Source organism: Theropithecus gelada, chromosome 16 (genome assembly GCF_003255815.1).
Source record: "Theropithecus gelada isolate Dixy chromosome 16, Tgel_1.0, whole genome shotgun sequence".
Taxonomy (NCBI): Eukaryota; Metazoa; Chordata; class Mammalia; order Primates; family Cercopithecidae; genus Theropithecus; species Theropithecus gelada.
The window spans coordinates 23,575,659-23,599,195 of NC_037684.1; the positions used below are offsets into that span (position 1 = coordinate 23,575,659).

General features: G+C 59.1%; 1 protein-coding gene across 1 annotated transcript; it reads left to right on the forward strand.

Annotated features, from left to right (window-relative positions):
- Nucleotides 1–1,757: 1,757 nt before the first annotated feature.
- PPP1R9B (protein phosphatase 1 regulatory subunit 9B) lies at nt 1,758–19,717 on the forward strand. Its single transcript, XM_025362758.1, has 10 exons — nt 1,758–3,621; nt 7,521–7,653; nt 9,038–9,158; nt 11,425–11,529; nt 12,567–12,702; nt 13,213–13,365; nt 13,478–13,531; nt 17,241–17,470; nt 17,794–17,890; nt 18,060–19,717. Exons 1-10 carry the CDS (start codon nt 2,251–2,253, stop codon nt 18,111–18,113), a joined length of 2,454 nt encoding a protein of 817 aa, XP_025218543.1. The 5' UTR covers nt 1,758–2,250; the 3' UTR covers nt 18,114–19,717.
- The last annotated feature ends 3,820 nt before the right edge of the window (nt 19,718–23,537 follow it).

A 23,537-nucleotide genomic window follows, 5' to 3' on the forward strand; every position in this document is an offset into this window, starting at 1 on the left:
GGTTTCTGTCTTCTCTGGACTTCTATATTGGGGTTGGGGGGCCTGTGGGGAGGGGTTTTCAAGACCCCATCTTGAGTTTGGAAATCCAAGTCCCAAAGCTTGCTCCTGACAAGGCCTTCTAAGAAGGGTTAGGAGAGAGGCTTCTTCACCCTGCCCATCCCAAAGTGCACAACTGCGGAGGGGGAATTTTCCTGGACAGCTGGGCAAAGATGCAGGTGGCATTTGGAAAGTCTGAGGTCTGGGTTCATTTCCAGCTCCAGCTCACAACCTAGCTCTTCCCTCCTCCTTAGCACCAGCCTCAGGATCAGTCCTGCCGTTCCTGGCCCCTCCCGATCCCAATATCCAGGGTTCCCAGGCGGCTTCCCCACACCCCATCCCCCACGCTGTACTCTAAGCTCTTTTGCACATGGTAACGCGTTAATATCCCACAAAACCCACATACACCCCTGCAGTGGAGTGGTAAGAGGGCTCCCTTTGCCAGCCCTTCCAGGCCAGGGGGGAGAGAGTGGGAGATTAGGAAAAGGAGGAAGAGGATGGAGGGGAAGAGGGCGGGGGAGGAGGCAGAGGCCGCAGAAAGGCCTGAGATGCAGGAAGCAGCTGGGAGTGGGGGGAGGCTTTGTGCCTGAGTTGTTCTCTGGGTCCTAGGGCCCATTGTGTTCACCAGTTTCTGGGATGTGTGGACTGAACCCGCTCACCTGGACCTGTCCAGAGGGTGGACCCTCACACCCAGGGCCCAGGAAGCACCAGCACCTTAGGTGTGTATGTGGGGGGTGCAGAGAGCATCAAACAGCTTTCTGGGTTGCCAGGACAGGGGATGTGTAGGTCACTGTCACCCTCCCCACCCCCCACCCCCACCGGAACACAGTCGCCAGGATCCTTTAAATCAGAGACCCAAGTTAGAGCTCTCACTGGGAAAACTTTGGCCCCAGGCCTCTAGAATTCCTGCTCCCAAACCCTTCCTTCCGGTTTGAGAGGCAGGAGTGCCAGGGTAGGGGCCTGAAGACGGGTGCACAGCAGACAGGCGACAGGACATCCTCTCCAGACGTCTAAAGGAGCAGTTTTGATGATCCCCTGCTACTTGGATGACGGGGTCCACCTCCTTTCTTCACGACCCCTCCCCCACCATCGAAAGGTCACCAGCACTGGGCCAAGGTTTCACACCTCCAAGGGTGCCAAAGAGTCCCTGTAGTGAAGTGTTAAAATGCAGATTCCTGGGTTCAGCCTCTGAGATTCTCCTACACAAGGTTCGAGGGAGAGCTCAGAAATCTGTATTTTTACCAAGCGCCCAGCGATTCTGATGCTAAAGCCTTGAAGCACACCGAAGAGCTAGCTCCGAGGACCCTGAAGAATGAACCTCTGCCCCTCCCCACAGACCCCCCCCCTCACATTGAGACCATCGTGGATGTACTGCCTCCGCCCAATATTTCATGGGGGTGCGGTTCTTTGGGTTGTGATAAGCCGCAGTCAGAGGTTGTGATGGAAGGGTTGAAGAGGGCTGGCCAATGTCCGGGGGCAGAGGAAGGCTCTCAGCGAAGGCTGGGGAGGGGAGGGGATCCGTTCGGGTGGAGGGGAAGGGGAGGGCTCACAGGCTCCGGCCCCGGAAATCCGATCCCTTTAGGACCCAGAGGTGCCAGTCCCCCAGCGGCGGCGGCGAGAAGGGCAGCCGCTCGGTCTCCGGCAGCCGCCGCTCGGGCAGAGCCAGAGAAAGACCGAGGCTCGGGGCACGGGGGGGAGGGAGGGAGGGAGGGAGGCGCGGCGGCGGAGCGGCCCGGGCCGGCAGAGCAGCCATGGGCGCTGGGGTGCCGGGCCCCCCGAGAGCCGAGGCCTCCGGCCGGACTGGGGGACGCCCGGGCTGCCAGCCCCACTGACACCGCCTCGGACGATGTGAGCCGGCGACGCCGCGGCTGCTTCGCGGGCAGGGCGCGCGCTCCCACCGGCCCCAGACGCCGCTTTGCTAATTTGGGTGGGGGCGACCGTACCAGGCCGCTTGGGCTTTTGAAGCGGGGCTGGCTGTCTTCGGCAGCTTGACTGGGGGAGGCGACCCACACACAGGGCGCTTGGAGATTTTTTTTTTCATTTTTTTAAAAAAGCGGGATTAACTGTTTTTGGCAGCGGTTTTGGGGGGACCCTAAAAAAGGCCTTCTGGGGTTTCTTTTATCGGGGGGAGGGGGCGGTGGTCCCGACTTGGCCAGCCGCCTGTTGAAGGGGGGGAGCGGGGAGCAAGGGGATGCGAACCCGGCTCCCCCCACCATGATGAAGACGGAGCCACGGGGGCCCGGGGGTCCCCTCCGGAGCGCCTCCCCGCACCGCAGCGCCTACGAGGCGGGCATCCAGGCGCTGAAGCCGCCCGACGCGCCCGGGCCCGACGAGGCACCCAAGGGGGCCCACCACAAGAAATATGGCTCCAACGTCCACCGCATCAAAAGTATGTTCCTGCAGATGGGCACGACGGCGGGGCCCTCGGGCGAGGCGGGCGGCGGCGCGGGCCTGGCCGAGGCCCCGCGGGCGTCCGATCGCGGCGTGCGCCTGTCGCTGCCGCGGGCCAGCAGCCTGAACGAGAACGTGGACCACAGCGCCCTGCTGAAGCTGGGCACCAGCGTGTCGGAGCGCGTGAGCCGCTTCGACTCCAAGCCCGCGCCCTCCGCGCAGCCTGCGCCGCCGCCGCACCCGCCGTCCCGGCTGCAGGAGACGCGGAAGCTGTTCGAACGGAGCGCCCCGGCGGCCGCAGGCGGCGACAAGGAGGCCGCGGCGCGGCGGCTGCTGAGGCAGGAGCGCGCCGGCCTGCAGGACCGGAAGCTGGACGTCGTGGTGCGCTTCAACGGCAGCACTGAGGCGCTGGACAAGCTGGACGCTGACGCCGTGTCCCCGACGGTCAGCCAGCTCAGCGCCGTCTTCGAGAAGGCTGACTCGAGGACCGGCCTCCACCGCGGGCCCGGGCTCCCCAGGGCCGCAGGGGCTCCCCAGGTCAACTCGAAGCTGGTCAGCAAGCGGTCCCGGGTGTTCCAGCCCCCGCCGCCGCCGCCGCCCGCCCCGTCGGGGGATGCTCCGGCGGAGAAAGAGCGCTGCCCCGGAGGGCAGCAGCCCCCGCAGCACCGAGTGGCCCCTGCCCGGCCGCCCCCCAAGCCCCGGGAGGTGCGCAAGATTAAGCCGGTGGAGGTGGAGGAGAGCGGGGAGTCGGAGGCCGAGTCGGCGCCCGGGGAGGTGATCCAGGCCGAGGTTACGGTCCACGCGGCCCTGGAGAATGGCAGCACCGCGGCAACCGCAGCCAGCCCCGCGCCCGAGCAGCCAAAGGCCCAAGCGGCCCCGGAGAAGGAGGCGGCGGCGGTAGCGCCGCCAGAGAGGGGGGTGGGCAATGGCCGGGCCCCGGACGTGGCCCCTGAGGAAGTAGATGAATCCAAGAAGGAGGACTTCTCGGAGGCGGACTTGGTGGACGTGAGCGCCTACAGTGGGCTCGGGGAGGACTCTGGGGGCAGTGCCCTAGAGGAGGACGACGAAGAAGACGAGGAGGATGGGGACCCCCCCTACGAGCCCGAGTCGGGGTGCGTGGAGATCCCGGGGCTGTCGGAGGAGGAGGACCCAGCCCCGAGCCGGAAGATCCATTTCAGCACGGCGCCCATCCAAGTAAGTGAGCCCCCCCTCCCCGCCCCCGCGCCGCCCCTGCCACGTGCACGCGGCCGCCCCCGGCTCGCCAGCCAGCCGGGTTTGGCAGGCTGAGTCAGCCCCTGCCACCCAGCCCCCTTCCCAGAAGTTCCCACCCTCAGGGGGGCGTGGGGGAGTTCCAGCTGTTTGTCAGAGAGGGATTTTCAGGTGTGCGAGGAGGGGGGCCTGCCCCGACCTGCCCTCAGGTTCCTCCGCCTGCTGCCCCGCCCCGCCACTTCGCGGAACCCGTCCTGCCCCACGCAGGTTCTGGGACACCTGCTTTGCCTTCCTTGCCCAGACATTCCTTACTCTAGAGGCTGCCAGAGGCTGGGGCTTGGGTAGCGTGAAAGGGGTGTGTGTGTCCTCAGGAGAGATATTTGCCCTTCACTGGGTAGAGGGGGGCTAGAGGTGCTCTCCTCCTGTATGGGAGCTGGATGGGGTGAGAAAGGGGAAAGCCAGGAACTTCTCAAAACGAAGCTGCAGGGGACGGCAGCCCTTCCTCCATTCTGTTTGCACCCCACCCCAAGTTTGCAGAAGTGAAAGAGGGAAGCAGATCGTGAGGGTGAGCTGGTCTGTGGCCATGTGACTGGCTGGCGCCGTGTTCCCTGGGGGTCCCTGCAGGCCAGCTGCCCCATCCTGGTTGCACAGGGAGGGGCACTTTGTGTGGTCCTTGATGGGGAGAGGCCTTCTGCAGGCATGGAGGGGAGGAGGTGGGGCTAGGATCCCCCTGGGTGCCTGGCAGTAATGGGCATGCCTTTGCTCTTGGCTGCTCAATAGGACAGACTCCCATGGCCTTGGCAGGCCCCAAGTGTTCTTGCCACATTCTCTAGGAGCCCTGAAAGAGGGATGGGAGCTGCCCCTTTGGGAGTCTCATCCCCACTGCCACTATTGGTGGTTGGTTTGTGGGTTATGCCAGAGCTTGGAGGTCCTCAGAACAGCGCCGATGGGGAGGGGACATCCCCTGGGGGGAATCAAAAACCCCAGGCCACCCCTCCCGCCACTTCCCACCACCCTCCACTCTTGGCTGGCACATTCAGCCTGCAGGGTTCTTTCTCACCACCCCAGGCTCAGCTGCACCCGGCCCCAGGTCCGCCCCGTGGAAGTGTCCAGGTCCCTGGACTCTCCTTGGCCTGGACCCTGCCCGGCCTTTACCCTTCCCTAGCCAAACCACCATCTGTTTGCTTGCTGTTTCCATAACTACTCCTGGACTCTGAAGCTGCCCAACTTTCCTCTCACTCGACCGGAATATTAGCCTCTCTCTGCCTGTCTCCCACCTCCCACCCCAGCAGGAGGCCTGAAAGGTTAAAAGTGAGTGGCTGCTCTTCCCCTCCCAGGCCAGTCCCTCCCCTAGGCTGGGTCCTGGGGGGTCCTCTCCCAACCGCTTTCCCCTCCGGAAGGCAGTGGGGTTCTGAAGGGAATGGGGGACTGTACTGTTTCTTGGGACTCTGAAGCAGAGTCTGGATCCCCCCACCCCACCCCCACTAATTCTGCGAGCAGCCGGATGCCCTCGGAGATGGAGTGTGGTCTGGGCCTCTGACTGTCTATATTTGACGCCTTACCCTGATTTTTTGGTAAAAAATAGCACATGATTTGGAGCAGTGCTTCCCGGCTCCCTGGTGACTCTGGAGCTGGCTCGCCCTGTGTGAGCGCCAGGGTGTGTGGCGGGCCCGGTGTGGCTGGCTTTCAGCCTCACTGGGGATTTCCTCCTCCCCACCCTGGCACAGGGGCCCCACTTTTTCTTCTTCCTGCCCCTGCCTTGATGCCAAGTCCAGGGTCCCGGGCCCCATGGATGACCCAGTTGTTCCCCTTCTGGAGGTGGAGGCCTCTGCTGAGGGCAGAGAACCTAATTCCAGATTGGCCTGGGGGAGGTGGGACTTCACATAGGGCCCTCTGTTAGACCGGCATATCATGGTGGGCAACCCGAGGAGGGGTAGGAGGTGGTCTGGGGCCTCTGAGCCCAGGCCTGGGATTCCTGCAGGGGGCAGAACCAGAAAGGGAACAGGATTTGATAGGCTGAGAGAAGTGGGCAGGGTGCAGCCCAGGACAGGCTGTGAGGGTGTGTTTTGGAGGTCACAGTGGGTATGTGTGACCCTGTTTGTCAGGGAGGGGTTGGTTGACCCAGGAGACTGTAGAGACTGAAGGATGAAGGGACCCTGTCTCCCAGAGCAGGAGGTGAGAGTCAGGGGACTGCAATGCAAAGTGGGCCAAATCCCACTGCTGAGTCCAAGCTCACACCAGCCCTGTCCCAGAGCCTGGGGCATGTGTGCAGTGGAAACAAAGTCACCGGTGACCCACTCACCTGGCCCAGCTGGGTGCAGTCTCATCCTGCCTGGCCACAGTTTAACCCATGTGACCTTGGGCAGTGGGCCTGGTGCCCTGTACTATGTGTAAGGTAGGCAGCCTGTTTGTTCAAAGGGTGCAATGGAAGATGAGTTTTAAGGGCTGGAGCCGGAGTTTCTCTGATGCTGTGAAATTGAGCTAAGGGACCAGAGGGGTCCCTCCCACCTAAGCCTTCTAGTCCTATGAGCACCCCCTCCCTCTCCCACTGTGGCAGTGAGCCTCTCTGGTAGGGGGTGGGGATGACACAGAGCAAGCCCAGACAAAGGCTGGGACACAAGAGTGCTGCTGCCTGCCAGGGTGCCCACAAGGTCTGCTCCTGGAGGAGACAGGGCCCTGCCAAGGGCCCTTGGGGGAGATGGGGTCCTAGTCTGACTCCTTGGGGCTGAGACTCAGCCATCTGATAGTACTGCTCCTCATCCCTCCCTGCCCCCGCCTGGCTCCAAGTGGTGCCAACCTGTCACTGCAGGCAATGAAGCTTGAGCATGTCATGGTACCCCAAATGGTGCTCATTAACCTCCCACTGGGGGCACCCCTGCCTGGGCCCAGAATTAGACATTCCCATAGAGCCCAGCCCCACCTTCTCTGTCCTTCCGAGAGGGTCAGAGCTGAGGAATTCCCTTTTTTGCTGAGAGACACGGGAGAGAGACAACAGAGGGGTACAGGAGATGCCAAGGCAGGGCTGCCCTTGGAGCCCCATGGCACCTGGGTTCACTGTGGGTAGTGTCAGAGGCCGTCCCCTCCTCAGTCTCCTGGGCCCCCTAGCACATGGGGGACAGGGGGTGTACTTCAGAGCTGCAGTTGTGGAGGGAGAACAGCCTGGGTGTGCAGGCCAGGCCGCAGGGCCCAGCTTTTTCCCCTGCTCCTGCCACCTGAGGGGCTCCTGGGGGTGGAGGGCCTGCCTTTTCTCCACAGGGATAGAGGTGGTCTTTCCTGCTTCCCTCCCCTGCTCCAACATCCACCTGAGTGGCAACTCAGAGCCAGTCCTGGGTACCTCTCCCCTTCCACCCCTCCTGCTCCCCTCCCCCTCTGCTGTCTCACACCCGCTCCCCCCTCTCTCCCCATCTGGCATCCTCCAGCATCTTCTCTATCCTCTCTCCCCTCCTCCTCTTCCCCTCTTCTGCTCAGCCTGTTCCTTCCTCTCTGTGTCTGTCTTTGTGTCCCCTCTCGCCTATCTGGCTCTCTAGGTCCTATCTCTCACTTTCTCTCTATCTGGGTGTCTGGGTTCCTGAGTTGGACGTTTCTCCAGGATTCCCCTTCTGTGCCTATGGCAGATCATGCTCATGCTGGTTGGAGCTGCAGAGAGAAGAGCAGTGCGGGTCAACCAAGGCTGGGTGCCTTTCTGTCTTGAACCTGGGCTCCAGAACTATAAGGGCCTTTGTTTTGCTCAGAGCTGGGGTCTCTTGGGGCTGGGCGAGGCCTTATCTCAGGGCTGTCATGGGGAGGCATGGGGTGGGTAACTCGGCCTGCCTCCTCAGCCTCCTCATGCCAGTTCTGCCCTTGTCCTCCTGCCGGCCTTTCTGACCAGCTGCCTCCCTCCCCAGGTGTTCAGCACCTACTCCAACGAGGACTACGATCGTCGCAACGAGGATGTGGATCCCATGGCGGCCTCTGCTGAGTACGAGCTGGAGAAGCGGGTGGAAAGGTTGGAGCTGTTCCCTGTGGAGCTGGAAAAGGGTGAGAGGCCAGGAGGCCAGGAGGCCAGGCCACTTGGGCACAGCTGGGGTTGACCCGGGTCTCATCTCTGGCGCCAGCTCCTGCCCTGTGCCCTCAGGGGCTCCCACAGACTTGCTGGGCCTCTCCCTCTGACTCGGGCCCTTGGTGACCTTCCCTGCTTCTCCCTTGTCGGCACCCAGAGCCAACAGGGACTCGGACCCAGGCCAAGCCACACCCCCACCACCCCAGTCATGGAACCACATTTGCACATTCAGTTAACAGGTCTCTGTAGGGTATTGTGTGCTAGGTCCTAGGCTCTGTGTTGGGGACACAGTGATGGGCTCTTGGGGAGATGGATAGGGAAGGCAGACATGGAAGGCACAGTCACATCTAATTGCACCCTTAGGTGCTGGAATAGGGGCTGGGGAAGGTAAGGAGGGGCTGCTGTAAAAGCATTTAACCAGGTGACCTAACCAGACTGTGCTTCGGAGCATTCCCCGGGGAAGTGAGGCTTGAGTTGCACTCTGGTGAGGAGGAATTAGGGGAGTAGGCAGGAAAGGGGCTTGGCTGCATTTTCACAGGGAGGGCAAGAAGGGCATGCAAATGAGGCCTTGCAGACCACGTGGTCTTGTTGCTAAGATGGACTGGGAGCCATTTCGAGGCACAGGAAAGGTCTAGAAAGACCACGCCAGGCTGTGGTGTAGGGAGGGGATCACAAGTGAATGGAGAAAGGCCACTGTGGCGTGGACAGGAAGATGGCAGAACGGGTGTGGGTGGACTGGAAAGATCTCCAGGGATAGAATCCACAGGATCTGGGGGTCATTTGGCTCAGGTGGAGGCTGTGAGTGGGAGGGAGGAATCCAGGTGCCTCCCAGGTCTGGCAGGTGGCAGGTGGTGGTGGCATCCGCCCTGAGGGAGTGTTTGTGGGGGAAGGTCATTAGTTTGGACGTCAGAGGCCCATGAGTCAGGCAGGGGCAGGTGTGGATAGGGGAATGGACCTCAGGGGAGAGAGAATCTGGAGGTCTTTGGTCCTTGAAGCTGTGAGTACAGATGAGACTGGTTAAGAGGGAGAAGACCAAAGGCTTAGGGCTGAGTCCCATCCTGGCCACCCCATCCCGGCCACACGCCCTGGTCTGCATATACAACAGTCTTACCTGCCTGTGCCACCTTTGGCACACTCTTCTACCCATTGGTTCTTTGGAAGGGACAAAGGGCAGGGAATGGCTCAGGAGCCCGCCTAGTTGCCTTGGCAAAGAAGGTGGACAGAGCCATACCCCTTCTTCAGTTGTGGGACATCCCCTAATGGGGACTGCTTCCTGATGGGGGTCTGTGCCCTGGAATTCGGGGTGGAGAGTCTTGTATGTCCCCTACAAGCCCTGTCATCTCACCACTCTCTGTTCCACAGACTCCGAGGGCCTGGGCATCAGCATCATTGGCATGGGTGCTGGGGCGGACATGGGCCTGGAGAAGCTGGGTATCTTCGTCAAGACCGTGACGGAGGGTGGTGCGGCCCATCGGGACGGCAGGTACCAATCCTCCCCAGTCTTGCCCAACCCTTTTTCACTCCCCGACTGGCCATCCTCGGTGGGGTGAGCCACTGAGCTGGGGGTGGGGTGGGCCTTCTCTGGGAGACTTCTGTGCTGTGTGTGCAGCTGAGATGTTCGGGGAGCACTGCCCTGCCAGGTGCCGTTCCAGGCCCCAGAAATACAACAGCGAGCACAGTCAGCCCCCATGCCCTCAGGGAGTGTGCGTTCTCCAGGAGGGACTGGTGACCATGGGGGCTGCAGGCGTATGTTGTGCATCCTGGTCTGGAGTATGGTTTGGGCCCTGGTAGGGAGAAGACAGGCATGGAACCTGTGTGCCTGGAGTATATTTGAGCTTTTTTTTTTTTTTTTTTTTTTTTCCGCTTAACAAACATTGACTCTCTGACAATGTTGGGCTGGTCCTGGGCCCTGGGGAGTCAGTGGTGAGGGCCTGGCCCTTGAGAAGTGTGCCATGTAGTGTGAGGTAGATATTGAACAAGTAGACACACAAAAAGTGGTGAAATGGAGGGAAATGCAGGGTGCTGTGAAGGCATACAATAGGGGAGCTTAACCTCTCTGGGTATCAGGGAAGGCTTCCTGGAGGAAGCAGTGCTGGAGCTGAGAGCTAAGGCTGAGCAGGAGTTAGCTGTGCTGAGGGAGTGAGTGCAGAGGTTCCAGGCCGTGGAGCCACGAGCAGGCAGGTGTGGCTGGGGCATAGAGAGCAGGGGCCAAGAGGCTGTGACTAGACACATTGGTGGCGGTGGCTCTGGAGACTGGCTGTCTTCGCGCTTGTGAGTGTGCATGCCTTTATCGAGCATCCGTGGTTGCAGGGGGTGAGTTCTGTGGGACAGAAGGTTCAGGGAGGGCATCCTGGAGCTGTGTGCCAGCCAGGGACCCCTGTGTTAGCTTTGTATTGCAGGGGTGTGGGGAGTGGCAGTAGGAAGGGCTGTAGAGCATCCCCCAGGTGGCTGTAAGTTAGAGGTTGACATTGGGGATCTCTTGTGGTGATACCTCAAACCCAGACCCCCTCCATGTGACAAAGGTGAGCAGGTATCCTTGTGCAGCTGGGTGACTTTGGGATCTTGTTGCTAGAGATGGGGCTGCCCTGTCAAGGGGCTTCTACCTGTTGTGGCCCGGGTGGCAGGGAGAGGGGCAGGGAACAGGATGCCCTTTCATTTACCCCTTCCCCCTCCCAGTGTGAACTTCCATAGCCTTTTCCCATTGCTGCCTGTGGGTTGTCTAAGGAGTGAGTGTGCATGGTGGCCGTGGCCACTCACTCATGCCCACCTGGGAGTGGCGTGTGTTGGGGTGAGCTCTTGACAATAGGCCATTTCCTCCATTTCCGTGTGGGAGTCTGAGAGAAGGCCTGGAGCTGCCAGGGAGGTGGAGTGGAGGAGGGAGGTGCCTGAGAGGCCCCCCACCCTCCATCTCCCTCGGCAGGCCGGACTGAACCTCCCCTTGTGTGGAGAACACGGGCTTCAGGGGACACAACTGGAGTGTGTCAGGAGGTGCACCTGTATCAGGTGTGTGTGGGACAGTGTGTGAACTTGAGAGAGTGCCATTCAGTCTTGGGGACTTGGGAGGACATCTGTGCACTCAATTCTGTGCAGAAATGTACACGTAAGAGGGTGGCTGTCACTTGTGTGCCGTGGGGCCCCTGGCCAGTGTGCATGGCAGAGATGAACTCTGAGAATGTCATACCGCTCAGTCAAGTATGATGGAGGAGGGGACAAGAGTGTGATTGTCACAGGAAGTGTGCCTGCCGCCTCTCCTGGTCCTGGACGCCTGTGTCTGCTTTGCTTGCCTGGCTCTCACTGCCCACACAGGTGGGCCTGGCTGACACTGAATCCTCTGGCCTCGTGAATGTTACGCAAGTAGACAAAGTACCAGGTCCCTGTGGGGACAAAGTCCCTGTGAGGTTTTTTGTTGTTGTTTTCTTTTCTTGTTTTTTTGTTTTGTTTTGTTTTGTTTTGTTTTTGAGGCAGGGTCTTACTCTGTTGCCCAGGCTGGAGTGCAGTGGCGTGAGCACAGCTCACTGCAGCCTTGACCTCCCTGGCTCAAGTGATCCTCCCCCGCATCCTCCCAAGTAACTGGGACTACAGGCACATGCCACTACACCCAGCTAATTTTTTTTTTTTTTATTGTTTGTAGAGATGAGTTCTCACTATGTACTCGGGCTGGGGAGCCTGGAGTTTCTGATGGGAGGAGGCTACCTCTACCCTCGCTCCATGGTTCCCCTGTGACCCCTTAACCAATGTCACTCCCCTAGGATCCAGGTGAATGATCTCCTGGTGGAGGTGGATGGAACAAGTCTGGTGGGAGTGACCCAGAGCTTCGCGGCGTCTGTGCTCCGGAACACCAAGGGCCGAGTGCGGTGAGAGCCCAGAGGGGTGGGGCGTGGGAGTGGGCAGGAGGTCCTCGTCCAGGCACTCTGCTCACCTGTCTACAGCCAGTTAAGGTTCTGGTGTTCCAGCTCACAGAGGTTCTGCTGACTCCTTGGCTGCAGGAGTTGCTGTGCCTGGAGTCCCTTGCCTCACACCTGCCTTCTCATCCCAGCTCCCTGGCCACTGCTGGCCACCAGTACTCAGCCTTCCTGGCCCACTGTCCACTACCCCTCGAAACTGTCCTCTAGGGCTTATTTTCCTTCCCCCTGCCTGTCCCCGACTCACTGATTGAAGAACTAGGACGTCCAGGGTGAATGCTAACCACACGGGGATCCCCTCATTAGGACCTCATCTTTCCCCCCGACCAGCCCCGTGTCATCCTGGGAAGACTCCTCCCCAGGCCTATAACCAAGGGGACTGGATCAGAAGCCCCCTGTGTCCACTCTACCTCTGGCTTAACATTCAGGGATCACTCCCTGCCCCCCTGCAAGAGGGGCACTACCCCCAGGAAAGGGTGGTGGAGAGAAACAGGATGTGGGTGGCCACCGGGAGGAGGGGCTGGTGCCTGGAAGTTCCACTATTTCCTCTCCATCCTAATCTCCAGTTGCCATCATCCCGCCCCTTCCTGAAGCTCAGGGGCTTGGAGCATACCCAAGAAACACCTCCGCAGCCCATCCCTGCTGGGAGGGTCATCTTCACCTTTCCCTGCCTCATTTTCTCCCCTGTGGCAGGGGAAGAGCCTCCTGAGTGCATGTACCCTGCAGCCCAGCCTAGAGGCTGGCTAACAGTCTCTCTCCTGCAGTACTGGCCAGAGGGGTGAATGGGCCTTCCTGCCTCCCTTGGGAAGGAAACCTGATAAGGGCCCCCATTCCCCCATTCATTATTAACACTGCAGCCTTCGGACTCAGCCCTCTCATCTCTCCTCCCCTGGGAGGGCCTGAGCTTGGAGAGGGGAGCATCAGCAGGGAGGATGGTGGCATTACCTGGCTGAGGACAGAGGCAGCGGGTGATGCTGGTGCCCCTTCAGGTTTATGATTGGCCGGGAGCGGCCGGGAGAGCAGAGCGAAGTGGCCCAGCTAATTCAGCAGACTTTGGAACAGGAGCGATGGCAGCGGGAGATGATGGAGCAGAGATACGCCCAGTATGGGGAGGATGACGAGGAGGTAGGGAGTCCCTGCCTGACTGGCCGCGTGGTCGCCCCCTGGTGGATAGATGAAGCGTTACAGTCATCTGCCTCTACTGCTTCCCCTGCCCTGGTAAAAAGCCCACAGTGCCATTCCCTGTCCTTCAGCCACACTCTGTCTTCAGAGGTCGGACAAGGAATACACAGTCCTCTCAAAGAGCCCCAAGTCTGAGAGGAGAGTATAGCCCCTGGCCTTGGGGGACCTAATCTGAAAGGGAGATAGATCCAGAAGGGGAAAGACAGTACAGGCTGTTTCTTCAGAGACCCAGGCTGATGGGGAACTGACTGCCTCTGTCATCAGGGGAATACTAGGCTGTTGGGGGAAGACATAAACTGTGTCTCTGGTCTAGCCTCAGGCTGAAGCGGGAGGCACGAACCACATTCCTGGGTAGCTGTCTGTCTGGCATGGGCAGACTGGTCCCAGCCCTGGTCATCAGGGCTGAGGGCAGCTGGGTGGGGAGGCCCCACAGTCTCCGGTCTCCCTTTGCAGACGGGAGAGTACGCCACTGACGAGGATGAGGAGCTGAGCCCCACGTTCCCGGGTGGTGAGATGGCCATCGAGGTGTTTGAGCTAGCAGAGAACGAGGATGCACTGTCCCCTGTGGACATGGAGCCCGAGAAGCTGGTGCACAAGTTCAAGGAGGTGGGAGGAGGGGCTCCCTGGAATGGTGGAGGGAAAGGCAGGCAGGTCTCCTGCCCTCAGCACTGCCTACCCCACCCCGCTGGAGCTGAGTGCCTACCCCTCTGCCCAACAGCTCCAGATCAAGCACGCGGTCACTGAGGCAGAGATACAGCAGCTGAAAAGAAAGGTGAGGGTGTGTATGCGTGTGCGTTTGTGTGCGTACATGCGTGTGTTGAGGAGCAGGGTCCCCCTACCCTCACACCTGCACATGCTGACACTTAGGCACAGGCACCCACAGAACAGGCTGCTCTAAAGCAAGAGGATATATTAAGAGCTGAAGCTCTGGATCCATCTGCTCCAGTATCACTTGCTTCTCTGTGCCTCAGCCTCCTCATCCATAAAATGGAGTCATAATAGCACCAACACCACCGGGTCGTTGTAGGATTAAATGAGATGTCAAGTTGGCCAGGTACGCTGGCTCACTCCTGTAATCCCAGCACTTTGGGAGGCCGAGGCGGGTGGATCACGAGGTCAGGAGATCGAGACCATCCTGGCTAACACAGTGAAACCCCGTCTCTACTAAAAATACAAAAAAATTAGCCGGGCGTTGTGGCGGGTGCCTGTAGTCCCAGCTACTAGGGAGGGTGAGGCAGGAGAATGGCGTGAACCTGGGAGGCGGTGCTTGCAGTGAGCCGAGATTGCGCCGCTGCACTCCAGCCTGGGCCACAGAGTGAGACTCCATGTCAAAAAAAAGAAAAAAAAAAAAATATATATATATATATATATATATGTCAAGTCTTTCGCACAATGTCTGACATAATAGGTGCTCAATAAAAAGTCAAAGTAGGCCGGCATGGTGGCTCAAGCCTGTAATCCCAGCACTTTGGGAGGCCGAGACGGGCGGATCACGAGGTCAGGAGATCAAGACCATCCTGGCTAACACGGTGAAACCCCGTCTCTACTAAAAAATACAAAAAACTAGCCAGGCGAGGTGGCAGGTGCCTGTAGTCCCAGCTACTCGGGAGGCTGGGGCAGGAGAATGGCGTAAACCCGGGAGGCGGAGCTTGCAGTGAGCTGAGATCCGGCCACTGCACTCCAGCCTGGGCGACAGAGTGAGACTCCGTCTCAAAAAAAGAAAGAAGTCAAAGTAGGCTGGGTGCAGTGGCTCATGCCTGTAATCTCAGCACTTTGGGAAGCCAAGGCAGACTGCTTGAGCCAGGAGTTAGAGACCAGCCTGGGCAACGTGGCAGAAACCTATCTCTACAAACAATACAAAAATTAGCCAGGTGTGGTAGCGCACACCAGTGATCCCAGCTACTTGGGTGGCTGAGGTGGGACGATCACTTGGGCCAGGGTAGGTGGAGGCTACTGTGAGCCGTGATTGTGCCACTGCACTCCACTCCAGCCTGGGTAACAGAATGAGACCCTATCTCAAAAGAAAAAAGTCAGTATATTAGCTGTGATACCGAAGCGTGCTAAGTTCCACTCTAGGTGTCTCTGTGTTTGTGCTGTCCCATGTATGTCTGCTATATATAAGCCCATTGATAAATACCACCCAGAAATACACACACTGACACATAGCAGCCTGGCCCCAGGCACATAGTACCCACAGACCCCCTCACCCAGACACCCAGACACATAGAGACACCCACTCTACACAGACATGGTCACAGAGACAGTGGACCTGTACTTCATGTGACATTACACTCGGGGCTATCAGCCTGGATACGCAAACCCACTCTGCACCCATCTGCTTTGAAACACACAGGCATGGCCATCTCTCAGACCACCTGGTCTAGGAAGAGTGTGACAGGACATGCACATTCTCACCTGGGCAAGCAACACACATGGTGACTGTGTGTGACGCTGACACCACATGGAGACACATGACACACACACACGTGTAGCTTGCACAGATGCTTACACAAGCATGTCAGGTGCCAGCACCCTCACAGGCATGTGGATATACAGATTTCATATTAAAAGTCTGTATGGGGTCCCTGCTGGGACCTAGACTATAGGAGTCCCAGTACCTATGGGGCTTCTGCCGTGGTGGGGAGAGACAGATCTATAGGGGTCTTGCAGACATGGGAGTGTGCAGGAGAGGAGGGCGGGGTTTGGATGGCTGGGGCAGAAGCAGGGGCATTCCTGGCAGGGAGAGGAGCTCTGTGGAGCATGGAGGCTGGCTTTGGGGGAGGCCAGCCAGGAGGTGGCAGCATGCCTGTCGGGGAGAGGTGGAGGCAGGGCTGGACTGCCAGGGTAGGCTCTGGCTTGCAGTGTCCTGCCTCCCCTTTAAGGACTCTGGCCTTGGTCCTATAGATAGCATGGAGTATGTGGCCATTGGGATTTTTTGGAAAGCCACTGCCTACAAAGTGGGAGGGCATGAAAGTGGGCAGTGCTGGGAGGCAGGCAAACTGGTTAGGGGCCCAGACAGTGTTCTGGTAGGGGTAGGCCAGGACTGCTCAGAGTATTGGCAGAGGGTCTGGAAAGGAAGGGTGGGTGAGCACTGCATTTCCGGGGTCAGAGTGACAGGCTGTGTTCCTGGGGTGTATGCAGAGTATGAAGGGGAGGGACACGCCAAAGGTCTGTTTGTGCATTCCACTTACAGACCTCCTCTGGGTACCTTATAGATGTCCGGTACTGTTCCCATCACCATGATGGGCAAAGCCAGAGCTGACCATTGTTCTTGTGCATCTGCAAACCAGTGACTGTGTTGTCACACACTGGCATGGGGCTCTGTAGGAGAGAACAGGCTTCCTGAGCTGCTAAAGCAGGAGGAACCTGATTTGGGTGGAGGTGGGGATAGGGCTATGCTGTTGCAGGGAGTTGTTGGGGCTTCTCTGGAGAAGTGACACACTGAGTAGAGAGCCAAAGGGTGAGATAGAGGGAAATAATTAGGCAAGCAGGAGGGTAGATGGGGGACATTCCAGGCAGAGGGGACAGCACATGCAGAGGCCCTGTGGCAAGTCTGTGAGGATCTGCAGGAAGGCCTGTGCGGCTGGGGGATAGAGAGCAAGGGATGCTTGCAGCAAATACTGGAAGGGGCCTGAGACTGAGTGCCAACATGTCTGTGAGGTTGTGGCGCCTTTTAAAAGAGCAAATCAGGAAAGAAGGCATAGGTTTGTGCAGCTGCGGGGGTCTGGTCTGGGGCATGGTACCTGGGAGGAGCTGGGAGCTAAAGCTGGGAGTTGGGAGCAAGGTTGGGCTGGGACTTGAGATTTGTGGCTCAGAGTGCACACAGGTGGTGTGGGAGAGGGGCCAGTGCCCCAGGACAGTGAGTATAGAGAGAACAGAGGATCCAGAACTGAGCTGTGGGGGACTGGAGGTCTGTGCTGGGGTCACCTGGAAGCTGGGAGAGGAACCAGGATTGTTCAGGAAGCCACAGGAGCAGAGACTGGCGAGCAGGGCTGGGGCTGCAGAGAGGGGACAGAGAGCGATGGAGGAGCAGAGACTGGCGAGCAGGGCTGGGGCTGCAGAGAGGGGACAGAGAGTGATGGTGACCCTCATCTGCCCTTTTACTTCACATGTACTGTCTCACTAGAGCTTTTGTGAGCTTGGGAGGCACATATCACTCCCATTTGACAGATGGGATTACTGAGGCTTGGAACATTAGTTGCACTGCCCCAGGTCAGAGTATCAGCGACAAACCGAAGCCTCCAGCCTCCCTGTGAGAGGGGTGCAGTGACAGGGAGTCTGGTGGGAGCTCTGAGGCCCAGCTCTACTTTCCTCTCTGGGTTTCAGTTCTCAGGCTCAGTCAAAGAGGGTTAGTAGTTGGGGTGCAATGGACTCCACAACTGTAGGAATCCCCTGGCGACTCTGGCACCAGTGCTAGGATGGGGGTACCCTTTGGCTCCTGCTGGCCCCCACCAACTCAGGGCCATGCCTTCCTCTCTCAGCTGCAAAGCCTGGAGCAGGAGAAGGGGCGCTGGCGGGTGGAGAAGGCGCAGTTGGAGCAGAGTGTGGAGGAGAACAAGGAGCGCATGGAGAAACTGGAAGGCTACTGGGGCGAGGCCCAGAGCCTGTGCCAGGCTGTGGACGAGCACCTGCGGGAGACTCAGGCGCAGTACCAGGCCCTGGAGCGCAAGTATAGCAAAGCCAAGCGCCTCATCAAGGACTACCAGCAGAAGTATGTGGCTGGGGGCTGGGCGGCCTGGGCCCAGGGAGCATTGAGAGGCTTTTGGGGGCAGTCCCTCCCCACCCCTCCAGCTGAGTAGGGAGGCAAGGAGCACAGAAGTTGGAGGGCCCCATGGTGGGACACCCGGCCTGGAATGACATGCATCAGAGCCAGCACAGAGCCAGACCCCCAGAGGCTTTGGGAAAACCTGGGGCCTCCCAACCTGAGAACAGGGGAGGACAGAGCTGCCCAGGTAGAGCTGAGGACCTGGGTCATCCTGGATGGAAGCCAGACCACACACCCTTACCTGCCATCTGTCCCTTGCCTATGCCCAGGGAGATAGAGTTCCTGAAAAAGGAGACTGCACAGCGTCGGGTTCTGGAGGAGTCAGAGTTGGCCAGAAAGGAGGAGATGGACAAGCTCCTGGACAAGGTGGGCCCGGGGTGCCCTGTGGGCAGGGCCCAATGGAGGGAGCAGCACTGAAGCCCCTACCCTATGGGTCCTGGAGGGAGGGGATGCCATGTCCTCACCAGGGGGATGGAAGGGGCTGGGATCATGCCTGGTGTCCAGACCTGACCCCCTACCCTCCTTTGTTTTCCAGATCTCAGAACTGGAAGGAAACTTGCAAACACTGAGGAATTCCAATTCTACTTAACAGGAATCATTCCTTGACAGGACAATAATTAATCCCCTCCCATTGTCCTCCCTCCCCTGTCCTCAACACCCCACCCCTCCCCCTACCAGCCTGGGGACAGGTGCCCCGACTCCCCCCCACCCCTCCACCCCACCTCCCCCAGCTTCAGGGACCAGAGGGCTCATATCACAGGCCCCCTTAAGATGGCCTGGGCAGACAGAGGTGGCTGGAAGGGCGGCCTCTTTCCTGCCCCATGGGGCTGAGGCACAGAGGCCGAGGGCTGCCAAGGGCTGGCCTGGTGGTCGATGGACACAAGCACCTGCACATCAAGCTGCCAGACTTTACACACTCCAGCTTTTGTCTCTGGACTGGAACGGGGCTGGGGCTCTCCCAGCATCTGCCAACTGGAGGCTGCTCCCTGCCCATGGGGCACCTGGGTGGCCCCTGGGCCTCTTGACTTGAGATTCTACCTTCTCGGCCCTTCCCTCTCCCCCATCATTGTGCTGTCTCTGTTGCATTCCGACCCTCCTGCTTGGGGGGTGGGGGCATTGCCTCAACACCTCCCCCATCCCTGTTCCCTGTCCTGGGAGGGATAGAGTCCACCCCAGAGCCCGGAGGCTGGGCCTGGCCCTGGCCCTGCACTGATTTCTCATGTGTCCTTCGGGAAAAGGGGAGTGAGAGTAGGAAAAAGGGAGAGTTCAGGACACCTGGTCCCCAGCTCCCCATTTCCTGGGGCAGCAGCCCTCAATTTCTCCTTGTGCCTCCCCTCTCCCAGGTGCCAAATAGCCATAACCTCCTCTTGGAACTGTTATGTGGCCTCTCTGGGGTCCAGGTTTCCTGGTCAAGGCTGGGAATGCCCAGGAGGAAAGGCTGTCAGCTTAGGGGGTCTGGCTACAGAGACCCTGGTCTTAGGCAAGGGAAACATTTCTCCCTGGAGAGCCAGGTCCTATCCTGTGCCGCCCTGCCTGCCCAGCCCAGGGCAATGCCTGGAAGCCTACTGACATTGCAGGGAGTCAGCCTCACCCTCACCCCCTACTGTTTTTCCAATGTTTTGACTGGAGGGCAAAATTTTACTACTACTCATGTTTTTGGAGACCAGGGCTGCCCTGCTGGCAGCCTGCCTTCTAAGTGAAATCGACTCTGTTTCCCCACTTTAACCCCAAATTGGGGCTTGGACCAAGGGAGGTGAGACCCCCCCCAGGTCCCCTCCCCTTTCAAAATCCATCTCATTTTGCCACTTCATGCCCTTGCCCTAACTGGGTTTTTGTTCATTTTTTAAAACCAGAGCACCTATCCCATCCATTTTGGCTTCTTGTCCCCTGTAAATAGACCATGACTTCGATCAGTATTTCTTGTCCCCACCCCCTCCTATCCCCAGATGTACCCCCATCCCCTGAAGGAGCTGGCCGTCTCAGTCCTGGGCCCACGCACTTCACCCCGGCAGATGGAGGGGGCGGAACTGGGTGGGCGGGGCCACTTCCAGCTGCTTGGGCCAGCGGCCACCCCTGCCCAGCCGTCCGGAGGACCGCGTCTCTGTATATAATATATATATGTATGTATTGTTCCCGGTTTTGTACGGACCATGCCCTCTGTCAGGTCGTCCCCATAAAAGCAGCCCCCAGAGCCTTGCTGCCTGGTTTCTTGATTCACAGGGGTGGGGAGTGGGCAGGGATCAAGGATGCCAGGCTGCCCCAGTGGTCCCCTCCCACCAGTGCTGCCTCTAACCCTGAGGAACTTCCTACAGTGTCCCCCGCCCCCGTTCCCGGTTCCAGCAAACTGCTTCTCTGCCCCCATTCCACCCAGCAGCACCTATGCTTTTTGTCCAGTCCTCCTGGGCAGGGCTGAGGGTTTCTAGCGAGTTTGTTCAATCTGTATTCCTTTTTCAGGGCCTCCATGAAGTTCCAAGGATGGGCTAAATACAGCAAGGTGAACCCCAAGTCCCTCCCCCAGAAGGCCTCTAAACTGTGGGGACACTTTCAAGAGGCACACCATGTGAGGCAGGTGAAGGATCAAAAGATAGCTGGGAGTGGGAGGTGACCGCCTGGCAGTTTTGTCCCCAGGGTCCTAGAAAATCTGTTTGCCTTTTCAGGCGGGCCAAGTGGCCTGAAATAGCCCCAGCCCCTGTGCTGGGCCAGCAAGCCTGTGTGCTGACTCACCAGCTCGAATGCTAATGGGTCTGGGAGTCTAGGTGCCAGGGTTCCAGGGACAAGCTTTGGTGAAGTCCCAGAGGGGTGAGAGCCAGCAGGGAATGGGGCAGGAGCTTCTGGCAGGCCCCAGGGCCAGTCTTTCCTTGCCGGGGTGCTGGTGTACAGATGTGAGAGACCTGAAGCATGGAGGCACTGGCACTCAGTGGCGTGGCACTAGGGGATTCTCACCTTTGCCATAAGGAGTGAAGTCCTAACTTCAGGGCCCTTCAAGGTCACCTTGGTGGGTCCTTGACAACATCCAGATGGGTGGCCAGCACCCTTAGGGACAGTCTGCTCCAGAAGCATCCCCTGTAGATGGCTGTGTCACACAGGTCCCATTCATGCTAAGCTGAATTCTGGCTTCCCACAGCTATCCCTCAAAAACCCTAGGTCTGCACCTCAGGCCAGTCCAAACCTGCCTCCCACCTGAGGGTTGTCTGGAAACCTGGGGATGGTGAATGCTCTTCCCAAGGCATCTTGGCTATGTGGACGATTGTTGGAACACTCTGGGAGCCCTGAGGATGCTAAAGACAGATCAAGGTGTCTGATCCCCAAGATCAGAGACCACCAAACCACAGGGTCACAGGTCATAGCTCCAGAGTTAGAAGTCACTGAACCCTGGGGCCACCAAGGCTCTGCTCAGGAAACCTAGCCAAGAAGTGAAGTGGCGTGACCTTCCTGGGTGGGGAGGCAGGCATGAATGTTTTGAGGGTTTCTGCTGGGCTGATTGGGGCTAAGCATCCAGGGTGGGGTCCCTCTGTCCCTCCCCCACTCCCCATCTGTCCTGTGTGTTAGGTGAGGGGCCTATACATTGTTTGTTTCAAATGGTGGGCCATGTAGCCCCTCACATTTAAGCCCAAGTGTGTTGTGTGGCTGGAGGCGTGTGTGGCTTTGCTGTGAGTTTCTCAAGCCTGAGCTATGACTTGCCTATGATACACAGTATGTCCATGTTTGGGACTTCATCAAGTGACTGTAAGTGGGCCTGTCACCTTAAACCTCCCTTATCCCCCCACTCGCCCAATTTTGGAAGCTTGAGTAGGTTTGCCAACACTTGCCAATAAGGGGTATTTTCCCAACTCCCAGAAGCTTAGGCCTCACTAGGAATAGGGGGAACAGGGGCTCCTCCTGGGTCCTATGGCCTAGCAAACATACCCCTCATCTCCCCACCCCCTTGGGATGTACAGGGGCTATATAATCAGTCCCACTCCAGCCCACCACCCAGAGCTCACCAGATGCCTACAAAGCACATCCCCCTTTAAGACCCCCAGATGCAGCCCCCACAGCTGTCAACAGAGACGTCACCCTTTCCCCAGATTTCTACAATCTAGCCTCCTGGCTGCCAGAAGATTCTGAAGACACCCAGAGACCCCCAAACTCCCATAAAATCCCTAGGATACCCTCAGACCCTAAAGGCTGTTAATTCCATCCTCACTCACAGTCACAAGATTGTCGGGGTTCAACAGGCCACTTCCCAGAGGCCTCAGACTGCAGAGTCCTCTGGGCCATCAGGGAACTCTGTCCTATAGACTCCACACCTCTCCCTTGACTCTAGACCCCTAATCCAGCTTCACCACTTACTTGCCTTTTTGGTTTTTGTTGTTGTTGTTGTTGTTGTTTTTGAGATTGAGTCTCACTCTGTTGGCCAGGCTGAAAGGCAGTGGCACAATCTCAGCTCACTGCAACCTCCACCTCCTGGGTTCAAGCAATTCTCATGCCTCAGCCTCCAGAGTAGCTGGGAATACAGGCATGCCACCATGCCTGACTAATTTTTGTATTTGTAGTAGAGACAGGGATTTCACCATGTTGGCCAGGCTGGTCTTGAACTTCTGACCTCAGGTGATCCACCCACCTTGGCCTCCCAAAGTGCTGGGATTACAGCCGTGAGCCACTGCACCTGGCCTTTCACCACTTGCTTTTGAGCAAAGCACCTTCCTTCTTCTAAGTCTCTGTCTTCTCTGAGGCAGTGGGTAATGGAAACACCCACCTTGTGGGTTTATTGTGAGGGTGACAATAGATGATCTGAGAGTGCCTGACACCTGCCAAGCTGTGACATGCGGTAGCTGGTTGTGGATCCCTACATTGCCTCCCATGGCTGGCCTGCCACTGCTGCCAGCTCACCGGGTCCAAGTCTGATCTCATCCGTACCCACCCCCACCTGCTCCAGGGCTCCCTGCCTCAAGCCAAGGTCCACAGTCATCCTAGACCCCTCCTCCCTCACCTCCTAGTCCAGCAGGTCCCCAAATCCTGTCAGCTTCTTCAGAGTCAGCTTCTTCAGGCCTGCATCCTGAAGGGCTTTCAGCTTAATCTGTAATCTTTATGCCCACTGCCACCGGCCCTCAATAGCCTCCAGAGCGTCTTCCTGCCTTCAGGGTGCCCTCTGCAACCCTGTCTCCAGAGGAGCCAAGGGTGCTTCCTAAATGCACACCTGAGCCCCTCCCTCCTCTGTTATTTGTGTGTGTGCATGTGTGTGTGTGGGGTGGGGCGGGGGGCGGCTGGTAGAATAAAGTGCAAGCCCCCTGCACCTCCCCAGATTCAAGTTATCTTCCCCTCTTGCCCTCCCACCCCCAACACCCGCTGGCACTTCCCTATCCCGACCCGCAGTTGTAGCCAACACATCACCTCCTCTGGGAATCCCCCCGCCCAGCCCCCGCCGCGGCCGCCGGGACCCAGGCTGGGCCAAGGGTGCGCTCTCCCTTCCGGTGAGAAGTGCCCTCTGTGAGCCGGGCCCATGGCGCCCGAGCTCGTGAGGGCCTCCCCACTCGTCTGCGCCCCCGACTGGCCCACTGGCCTTGAGCCAGGTTGCAGGGCGAGGGGTTCTCTTCACCTCTGTCCGCTCCAGCCTCGGCGCCCCGGCTGCTCGGCGGACGTTTGTTGAATGAATGAACGAATCAGGAGCCCTGACAGACCCAGCAGAGGAGGCGGAATGGGTCCCGTGGCGGGGCGGCCCCGCAGCCGCTCCCACCCGCGCAGACTCCGGTGCGCCGCGTCTCCCGCGGGCAGAGAAGTAGCGGCAACTCCGCTCCCCCGGCCCGGCCGCCTCCTCCCCGCCGCCCTCCCCCGCCCCCGCCCCCTCGCTCCCTCCCGCTCTTTGTCTCCTGGGCTCCCGGCTTCCCCGCCACACGTCCCCCCGTCCCCCGACGCCCCTTCCCCGGGGACCCCCGCGGACCCCGGCCGACGCGACGCGGCGCGAATCGGCCCTGCCAGGCGGGGGCCCCGCGTCCGGCCAGGCCTGGCGGGCGGCGGGGGCGGGGAGGGAGGT

Coding starts and splice junctions, on each gene's coding strand:
- PPP1R9B (XM_025362758.1), top strand. CDS start 2,251: ATGATGAAGACGGAGCCACGGGGGCCCGGGGGTCCCCTCCGGAGCGCC. Junction 3,622..7,520: donor TCAGCACGGCGCCCATCCAA/GTAAGTGAGCCC, acceptor CTCCCTCCCCAG/GTGTTCAGCACCTACTCCAA. Junction 17,891..18,059: donor TGGACAAGCTCCTGGACAAG/GTGGGCCCGGGG, acceptor TTTGTTTTCCAG/ATCTCAGAACTGGAAGGAAA.